A 10,770-nucleotide genomic window follows, 5' to 3' on the forward strand; every position below is an offset into this window, starting at 1 on the left:
TGGCCGTTACAGTTGATGTTGCATCAGTACAAGCACATGGAAGACTGTATCTATTTCAATTTAATGATAAATTAGTAAATTAGGAATTACGAGTTTTCCAAATTGTTACAAAAATGTCTAATTACTAATGATACTAGTGATACTGCTCCATTTCAACAATCTTTGAGGTCATTAGCACTGTATTTACTTAAAGTGCAAATCACAGTTGTAAAACTACTGGGTTTTGCTCATTTGTTACAAATACTGATAATGATTCTTAAGGTAAAGGGTTTTTTATTGAGGCTGAGGAAAAGCTCAACTAGAATGAGCAGCATAAAAAATTACATTTCAAGGTTTGCATATGAAAGCTTGTGCTTTCATTTTTCAGAAAGACTAACCTTGCTGGGTTTTTTTACTTCTAATTATTAATCTTAGTATTATGCTTTTGTTGTGTCTTTTTATTTTTGTCATGTATCACATAGCAAAATCAGTAGACATAAAAATCTGGATGAAGTTTAGGATCATGTCACAGCTAATTTGAAAGCAGTTGAAATAAGTCACTGCAGTTCTCTATATATTTATCAATGAAATACTCTCTACTTGGTTTAAAGCAAACGCAAGCCATTGTAATTAACAGCTTGTTCTAAAGGAAAAATACTTAAAGAAATACATAGTTAAAATTAGCATTAGAAAACCGTGATAAATCTATGAAAAAATAATAGTAGCACATGCATAGTAGTACATACACCCTTTCAGTGTATGTATTTAAATTGTACTATGAAGAATAAAATGTGAAGCGGATAATAAAAAAAAAATTCAGTGTAGATTGTCTTGTGTTCATAGCTACAATAATTTGCCTAGAATGTAAGACTAAGACCTGTAAATGTTGCCAGAGCTCCCAGTAAATTGACGGGGACAACTGAACCCTAAACCTAAGCAAATTAATTCAGACTACTTTAAAAATGAATGTTAATATTCATCTCCACTCAAAAGAGAAGACACTGCCACCAGCTTATTGACAGTTTAACTATGTTTTGTGAAACTGCCTAGGATGCTGTCCTCTCTTTTAACAGCAGGTACTCATCACTTCAGTACTTTTGGACACTGAATAACAATTTCTGAAAACTGGACTGTGTACTACAACCTTCCTAAACAACTGGCTTTAGCTACTTAGATTCCATACTGTGTTCAGTATTTAGAACTTAGCTATTTTAGTGCTAGAATTATCAGCAAAGTTTTTAAATCATTGGATTTTTGATAGAAGGTTTCTATGATACCTAAATACTAAAACACAACCCTGGTTGGACGGATAACTTTACACCTCTTACGCAACTTGTTCAGTTCAAGTACTAGAAGTCTTTCATCTGTTTTTATGCATCAGATAAGCAGTTTCTGTATGTGACTTTCTGGTATGTTCAAATAAATTCAAACATGATAATGATTCTTCCACCTATGTTATAATAATGCTTTATTTATAGTATTTTTCTGTGTCTGAAAGGATATTAGTTTCCATCTCAGACCTTCACAGTGAATATTTTTAAAGGACAATGAGTAATACTGTTTTCACCTCCAAACAGTTAAATGGGCACCTAACAGAGAGTCTGTAACTAAATATTTTTTTAAAGCCTAGTAGAATGAACAGTTCTGGAAAAGACAGAGTTGGGATTCTGTTACCTTCTCCTGTAAGTGTTTAATATGGGATTGGGATGAAGCTAGTTAGATCAGAGGACTTGTAACATCTCCCATTACTCACATTGTCTGTTCTGACCAATCAGGTCAGTTTTGCAAGACAGTATTCCTTTTAGATTTCAGTTCTTCAGTCTAACAGCCTTTAAAGGAACCAAATTCAAACTATTCTAAGTTAAATGGTCAGTTTCTCATAACTGCTGCCTCTGCCAAATCAGTACTTGCTTTGTCACATCAAGAAAGTGAGTGCATAGCTCTCATATTTCTTTACCAACTGCATTCAGTTCTGTTTGAGAGGCAATTTGATAAATCTACATCCAGAAATAAAAAAGTGCACAGATAAAAAGTGTTCTAATCTGATAGCTGTGAAACTTGTATAGATAGGAACTCAGTTTGATGTGACATATATGCTTGCATATTGCAGGATGAGATTGTTTCAGTGAAACATCTGCATAAAAAATTTAAAGCAGAAAAAGAAAATGAAGAAAAGCCTGAGCCAGATACTGGTATAAAGAAGGAAGCTGAAGAAAAAAGAGAGACAAAGGAAAAGGAAAATAAGAGGGATTTGAAAAGGGAGAAAAAAGAAAAAGAGGATAAGAAAGAATTGAAAGAAAAGGATATTAAAGAAAAGAGAGAAAACAAAGTAAAAGAATCCACACAGAAAGAAAAAGAAGTAAAGGAAGAGAAGGTAACTAGGTTTACTTATCTTATATAGTGCTAGAGAAGGCCAGCAGGTTCTGTGAATGACTTTGAGATGAAAAAGTGTTTTAGATTGGATCAGTTGTCATTTAATTAAAAAGTCTTTTATGTCATTTGAAGCTTTATTTTTACTACCTGAAACTACAAGGATGGGCATTTGAAACGGGGAAGTACATCTTCAGTGACATATCTCTTAATTACACCGAATGTATGCAAAACATTCTTATTTTCCTTTTCCATTTCACAGAGGAAGTAAAATGTACTGTCACTGAATGTCAGCATAGATTTTATTCTTACATATTGATGAGAATGAAGTAGTTATGGGGATTGTCATATGTTATAATTGCAGGACCAAAATAAAATGTACTTAAATATTTTTGTATCTTGTTCTTAGATAAATGAAATCAAATCGGAAAATAAGGAAAAAACTAAAAAAATACCATTGCTGGATACTCCAGTTCATATTACTGCATCTAGTGAACCAGTTCCTATATCAGAAGAATCTGAAGAACTAGATCAGAAAACTTTTAGTGTGGTAAGTCCCCTTTTGATAAATTAGTGTGTATACTTAATAGTCTAAATTAGGACAATTGCTGATATTCTTGATACTGTTACTTGGCACAGTAACACAGGTGATCTTTTGCTGAGTCTTGGATCAATGAATGTTATTGACAGCATACTAAAGTAATTTTTGACTCTGTTCTAGCAGTTGTTTTTCTGCTGTGTTTATTTTGGATAATATAAAAACTTATCCAGTAGTTTGTAGGATTAATAGGTTGAGAATGAGCTCTAAAGATTTATCCTCAAGAATCACTTGTATATCCTGCTTCTTAAAGAGAAGATGTGAATAAACGTAATTGGAATTGATGGAGTCTTTGGCTTCACCATATGATATATGCTTTTCTTCTTTGAAAGATAGCAAGAAAAACTAGGTTTCAGCACATCCCTTCTGAAGTGTTACAGGCTTTAGTTGGTAAACACTGGAAAAAACAATGCTAAAGCACTTCGAAATATCTTGCTGAGGTAATGTCTCTGACACCAGAAGAATTCTGTTTAATCACTACTACTTACAAGAAGAGATCTAGTATTTGAGAAAAAAAATGCACATGCACAATTTATATGAAGTTTTATATGTTGGCTGAGGCCTGTGGAAAAGTATCAGTGAGTTACTTGGAACAGCTGTGGTTGTTTTGTCCTTCAGGTTTCAACAGCTGTGGTTTTTTTCAGCCGGGTATGTCTGGTCTGTTGTGGGTGCTGGCTGTGACAGCACAGTAGAATTCTCATGAGTATGGCAGTACTGTCCATGTGGGTTTATTCTAAACAGTCCAAGTAACTTACATGTGATTTGCAGCATCAACTTTGAGTGATGCAAGTGGATTTGTCTGTGTGGCTAATGACAGAAAATCATTTGATTTCCATGTGCAATTACATGTTTCTGATCACTTCTTTATTTAAGAATTGCACTCTATAAGCTGTCCTTTAAAAGGAGCTTTTAAATCTGTGGAGAGTACAGTATTTAAACTGGATGCTTAATTGCTTTGTCGCGTGAGATGGCAGTGGGACAGCTTCCCCAGTTTTTCTGAGTTGACCTTAGATGTTTACCTGGTAATAGTGATATTCCATTTCATTCTATTCCAGGTATTTGTTTTTTCTAGGTTTGGTAGTGTGTAGCAGGGAGGAATGGAGGAAGGAGGTGATTTGTGTTTATCATTATGCCATGGTCAGGTGCAGTCTAATTAAACATACTTAACTGCACATTCAAATGGAAATGTTGTTCAGGCGTAACTGATTGTGCCCTTGATGACAAGGAGGGTATGTGGTCATGCTTACCATGCTATTGGAGTCTGATGTATGACTAAGCAAGTGTCTGCAATTTAAACCATGCCAACTGGATTTATTATTAAAACATTGGATTCAAAATACAAAAATTCAAGATTGCACAACCTTTATCTATGGCTAGCGTAGGCATTCCCCGTGGCCACATCTCAAGTGCTGTGTTCATTTCTGGGCCCCTCAGTTCAAAAAGGACATTCTGGTGCTGGAGTGAGTCCAGAGAAGGGAATGGAGCTGGGGAAGGGTCTGGAGCACAGGTATTAGGAGGAGTGGCTGAGGGAGCTGGGGTTTTTGAGCCTAAAGGAGGATCAGGGAAGACTTCTCTCTCTACAGCTGCCTGATCAGAGGTTGTAGCCACGTTGGGGTCAAGTCTTTGCCAGGGAACCAGTGACAGGACAAGGAGAAACAGCCCCAGGTTGTTTCAGGGGAGGCTTATGTTGAATGTAAGGAAAGATTTCTTCAGTGAAAAAATGACTAAGCAGTGAACAGCCTATCTCAGGGAGGAGATAGTCACTATGCCTGGAAGTGTTCAAAAGAACAACTGGATGTGGGAGTTGAAATAGTTTAATGGAAGTGGTGGTGTTCAGTCAAAGTCTGGGTCTAATGATCCTTGGAGATAGTTTCCAACCTTTATGGTGCTATACTCAAACCAGCTTACTTCTAGTTACATAACTTCTGCTAGTATCTGCATAGGGGTGAGGTTTAAAAAATGCTCAGAGAAGCGATTTTGATCCTTTGTTGAATGCCAAGTGTAGTGGTTGCAGAAAGTATTTGATTGAAATGTACTGAACACTCTCACATTTAATTTTGACATTAAGTTTGTATAAGTCTTATCCTACGTGATTGTGCTCAAAGTTTTAATTGTAAAATACAGTAATAGGAAGTCTGTTTCCTCAGAAATTCCTCAGAAATATATTAAATCAGTGCTTTCTCGAATTCTAGTGTGGTGTTCCACCCTTAAGGGAAAAGCATCACCCTAGATTCTTGGATACTTGTGAGGTAAAGGAACAATAAAAGTGAGAGGGTCTGCAAAAGCTTACAAAGTTTTATTAATCAATTACACACTTGGAATGAAAATCAGCATGTCAGTCCCTGACCTTCCATATAAGCCTACTGCAGTGGTCTCACTTCTATTCGGCTGCTAGTGTTTGAGATACACACATTAGCACCTTGATACATGCATTTTATACAGTCTAATGCTTTCATAGAGAAGTGACTTTCCAGTTGGATTGATAATCTTCCAAAGAAAACATAAAACGTTTTTAAGACCTCTGAGGAAGTCCTGTGTTTCATTTGACTTCTAACAATATTGTCTTCACCTGTGATTATATATCACAGTAAAAGCTGGATCATGCTTTAGAATAAATTTTTTTTTCTTTTGAATGGATGCATTGATTTTTTTCCATTTTACAGTGCAAAGAAAGAATGAGACCTGTTAAGGCAGCATTGAAACAGCTGGATCGACCAGAGAAGGGCCTTTCTGAAAGAGAACAGCTGGAACATACTAGACAGTGTCTTATTAAAATTGGGGATCATATTACTGAATGTCTAAAGGAGTACACAAATCCTGAACAAATTAAACAATGGAGAAAGTAAGTTATTTTCTTGTTTTACTTGGGAAAGATAAATTGACAATTGGTTTCATTGAGAAGAATAGGTTTTAATTATTTCTCCTCTTTATTGTTCTCTCTTTCTTGCATCTTTCCAATGTTTTAAATAGGAGTCTGTTAATAGATGTTGTTCTGACCTGTAATGGGTTGACTTTAAGCATTGATGCAAAGTGCTGCATTTTGTCCAGAGGGTGGAGACATCTCTCTGCTTAACACTGACAGCAAATGATAGGGACTTGTCACTATCGCTGTTCTTAGTTAAAACCATTCTTACCTTTAAAGATCTGATTTATCACCTTCAGGTCATTTCTGTTTTTAATAAAAAAGGTGTTGAAAATACACAGTTCTAAAATTGTGTTGCATGTATGATTCCAAGTTGCAGAATTCTTTATTTTTTTAAATGTACTTTAAAATTAAATGACCTATTATGTGTTAATCATGACTTGATAAATGTATTTATCATAATGTACTCAGATGGACTTTAAAAGTGAGGGAATATATCGTGGCACTATAAACTGAACCAAAAAGAATACACTAATCTTGTATTTCATTAATAAGTTCTTAAAGCAATTTGACTTTTGTCAGAACGTTCACCTAACGTCTTTATGCTTGAGGGTACATCCTGTGATTACATGTATCAAATTCTTAAGTGCTGCATTTTCTTGAAGAATTCTGTTAGTGTAATATACTTCTGCTGATTTTACTTCCTTTACTTGAAGATAAAGTGATCTGAGACACAAAAACAAGATCCATGATATTTACAGTATTTTGGCAAATATTTTACTATTTTAAGCAGAAACTTGTAATAGAGCTGTTAGTGTAATAATGCTGTGGTATTATGTATAGATAAATAAAATTTCAGCTATATTTGATAAGTAATGTAGTTTATATTAAGTTAAAATGGTTTCATTAGACACACCATTGACTGGTTTACTACTCGTGCAAACTTCCGGACAGAAATTACCATGTTTAAATAACCACAGTGAAGAAGCATACTGTTGCTTCCTGAGCCTCCACACTTCAAATATTTTTGAACACTGTTATTCTGTAGGCTCTTTTAAGCATTCCACCTCTAATTTTCACAAAAATAAAAAATAAAAAAATCAGTATCTGTTAAAAAAACTTCACCTGTGATCATGGAAGGAAGAATTTTCTTCAGAATTTTGGCATCTTGACAGCAAAAGACTTTGTTCTTCTTTGGTTCCTTCACGCAGATTAGGCATAGATTTATTTCCCTATGACTTCCATTCTCTTCCACAGTTCTTACTTGGTTTCAAAAGCCTTGACCAGATTTTCAAAGTCTGTGGAAAATTTCTCTTGCTGTTGGTTTAATATAATGAGTTTTGTTGGTCAAGTGTCTCATGCTGTAAGAGATTTCAAGTTTGAAAGAATTTTTACTTCCTTTGTGTACTTAATTTTTTTATTTACAGACTGGTAAATACTCAGAATTCAAGCAAATTTTTATAATAATTATAACAAACAATGTTTTTACAATATATATAAACTGATAGCTATGTTTTTAATAAAAATTTCACAAAAATTTAACAGTTCTTATTAATATTACTGACTATGCACTTCACACTCTGATGTGAAGAAATTTAAAGAAGAATTACAGCTTCTCTTTTCTTCTTCTTCAGAAATTTGTGGATTTTTGTCTCTAAGTTTACAGAATTTGATGCCAGAAAGCTGCACAAACTATATAAACATGCAATCAAAAAACGTCAGGAGTCTCAGGTAGTATTTTCACATCCTTCCAAAATACACAAATATATATTTTAATTATTATAACTTTTATTAGATTTAGAGGACTATAAAGAACATGGAAATACACTTCAAGTAGTATTTGTATTTGCAGTATATGTTAGAGTATTTTTCCAGTGTATTCAAATGAACTTTGGGATTTACCAGTAGGTACATTTACCAATGTATTTGTCTTTTTTAGCAACACAACGATCAGAATATTAGCAGCAATGTGAATACACATGTAATTAGAAATCCAGGTAAGAAACTTCCAAGTATATTCTTGTGTTAAATACCTTAAGTATTCATGTTTATTTCAGTTCATGTGTCTCCTGGGTCTGTTGTCCACACTGCTAATCACCACACTATCACCACAGAGATAGGCTAATTTGAAAAGCTTCACTAATTTGCTGGTGAAATCCAGCAGAGTGAAGCTGGTACTTACCAGGTTGAGTGTCCTTTAAAAAAATAAAGAAACAATTTTTGTGTTAAATTTTGGAGAGGGCAAGAGGTCTACTTAAAACCTGTAAACTTCTTGGAAATTCCATGACTGTTCATAGCTGTTGTAGTATTACTGTGGTGTAAGAAAGCACTTTATTAGTCAGTCACAGTCTGTTATTGCTTACAGGGGCTGTCTTTTATTGTTGACAATAGCACTGATTTTTTTCCCCACATGTTCCCACACCTGCCTTTTTGAAAGTAGTGATTTTTTTTCATCTTGTGTTACTGATTGTCATGGACTTAAAATCAGCAATCATGGTATTTAGGAGCACCACTGCAATTCTTTTGCTAACAAGGTGTATCTTTAGAACTGTTACTGATACTAAGTCCATCCCTTCTTAGAGAGGCAGTTCCTGCCATTCCGTCTAAAATTGCTCTATTCAAAGAACCCTCTACTCCCTGCTCATTTGGACACTTAGCTTCATAGACTGGATGGACAGGTTGAGAAGTTCAGTTTCCAAGTCCTATGCATCTACGTTCTAGCTTGCTTTCCTCTTAATTCTGAGGTTTTCTTCTGTTCACTGGCATTACTGCATTTGATTTTCAGCTGTTTAGATCTTGTTTCTTTTGAACACTGGTTTACGGCTGACAGGTAGAAGTTGTGTTTGAATTAGGTGAAGTAAAAATGTTACGATGCTTGCTTTTAACCTCTGCTTTATTAAACAGATGTGGAAAGACTGAAGGAGAATACAAACCATGATGACAGTAGCAGGGACAGCTACTCCTCTGATAGACATTTGTCACAATACCACGATCACCATAAGGACAGGCATCAGGGAGATGCTTACAAGAAATGTGACTCCAGGAAAAGGCCCTATTCAGCCTTCAGCAATGGAAAAGATCACAGAGACTGGGATCATTACAAACAAGAGAGCAGGTGAGTTTCTTGAGGAATTTCGAAATTTGGTCAGAATTCCCTTTGTGTTTTTGTAGTTATGCTTGTAGGAAGCACCAAAGAATATTTTCTGAGTGATGCAGAATTGCAACAAGTAAGCTTTCTCTAATACAGATCTGACAAGTTAACATAATTGTGGCTTTTGATGTGTTACTAGTAACTCTAATACAAATAAGTTCTTATTTTATAGATACTACAGTGACAGTAAACATAGGAAATTGGATGACTACAGGAGCAGAGACCACAGGTCAAGCCTGGAAGGGAGTCTAAAAGACAGCCGGGTTCATTCAGATCACCGTTCCCACTCAGACCACAGGATACATTCAGATCACCGTTCCTCTTCTGAGTACAGCCATCATAAATCTCCCAGAGATTATAGATACCACTCAGACTGGCAAATGGACCACAGAGCTTCAGGTAGTGGCCCAAGGTCACCACTGGATCAGAGGTCTCCTTACGGTTCAAGATCTCCCCTAGGTCACAGATCTCCATTTGAACATTCATCAGATCACAGAAGTACACCTGAACATACATGGAGTAGCCGGAAAACATAACAAAGACTGATATTTTCTGGACCTTCTTTTAGCCATATACAGTAAATTAACACAGTAATTGCCTTACATGACTTGAAAGATACAGACGGGATATTCTATCAGTAGCAGTATTGTTACTTCTTTCCAGGATGCAACGTCTATTATCCCAACAGAAGAAAAATATTTTTGTATTTAAAGTTTATGCTGCACTGTGCTGCAAATGCTGTGGCACTTTTTTTTAAGAAATGGAAGATGTTTACTTTTACAGGGACCTCAACACTGCCCATTTCAGACTGGATCTTACTATAAAACTTCATGTCAGAGTGGTTTGAGGCTGATAATGTTTTAAGTTATGTTTGTAAACGAACTTTTAAACACTGACCTGTGCTCATATTTCAGGAGGGAATGGGGAGAATATTTTTTTTTCTTAGTAAAGAACTCTCAAGGACTTTGTTCACTTTCCAAAGCTACTTGTTTACATTGTACACTGCGACCACCTTGCCGCTTTTCATCACAAGCTTGAATATTTAAATTCTGTACCTATAACTGTAAAATAGTCAGGATTTCTCCTGTTTGTGATCAGTTACAATGCCTTTTTACAAAACAAACAAATAAAAAAAGCAAAACACAAACAATGGCTGTAAATTGTTGTAAATTTATTAAATGAGCTTTTTCCCCCCCCTCAGGCTTTTTTTTTAATGTTCCTTTCCCCACCAACTCAGGACTTCCTGTCACAATTATGAAACAAAATCAGTGTACTTACATGTTTCAATAAAAGATTTGGATGGAGTCACTGCTCAGAATGTAAAAATGGGGAAAGGGAACTTTATTCCATTTAGTACTCCCTTTTTTGGATACTTTAGATACATGTTTTGGTTTGTAGTTTTGTTTTTTGTTGGTGGTGGTGGGGTTTGTGTGTGGGGTTTATTTTTGTTTTTTCGGGTTTTTATTTGTTTGGGTTGTTTTTTTGGTGTTTTTTTTTTTTTGGAGGGGGCCTTTTTTCCGTATTAAACTGTTGGTGTTGTGATTGTAATGAAATGGTAAGAAATATCTAGCTAAACTGTGCTCTGGAAGGCTTTTCAGGTGCATTGGTTTTAAAGGAGGTGTGTCAAATTCCTGAACACTTCAGTATCTAAATCAATCAAAATTAATTGTAAATTCATATGTTCCCTCTACAACATGGGCAATAATGTCAAATGTGCTATGCAGGTAGTTAATATTTTAGAAGATTTGAATTATGACTTTATTGACAGAATTGTTACAATGCACACTGATTGTACATAAATAACTTCTA

General features: G+C 35.1%; 1 protein-coding gene across 2 annotated transcripts in view; it reads left to right on the top strand.

Annotated features, from left to right (window-relative positions):
- Positions 1-10,770, top strand: part of CHD1 (chromodomain helicase DNA binding protein 1) — a 54,531-nt gene extending 43,761 nt beyond the window's left edge. Inside the window, exons 31-37 of one of the 2 annotated variants that reach the window (XM_005533043.3) lie at positions 2,090-2,353; positions 2,759-2,899; positions 5,611-5,789; positions 7,445-7,541; positions 7,750-7,807; positions 8,715-8,925; positions 9,134-10,770. In XM_005533043.3, the coding sequence (XP_005533100.1) occupies positions 2,090-2,353; positions 2,759-2,899; positions 5,611-5,789; positions 7,445-7,541; positions 7,750-7,807; positions 8,715-8,925; positions 9,134-9,497 (1,314 nt within the window). In that variant the 3' untranslated portion in view covers positions 9,498-10,770. The remainder of the gene's footprint in view (positions 1-2,089; positions 2,354-2,758; positions 2,900-5,610; positions 5,790-7,444; positions 7,542-7,749; positions 7,808-8,714; positions 8,926-9,133) is intronic. The other variant, XM_014261563.2, reaches the window with a different exon arrangement.

Source organism: Pseudopodoces humilis, chromosome 4, assembly GCF_049639895.1.
Source record: "Pseudopodoces humilis isolate 2021_Gansu_Grassland_sample_001 chromosome 4, ASM4963989v1, whole genome shotgun sequence".
Lineage (NCBI taxonomy): Eukaryota > Metazoa > Chordata > Aves > Passeriformes > Paridae > Pseudopodoces > Pseudopodoces humilis.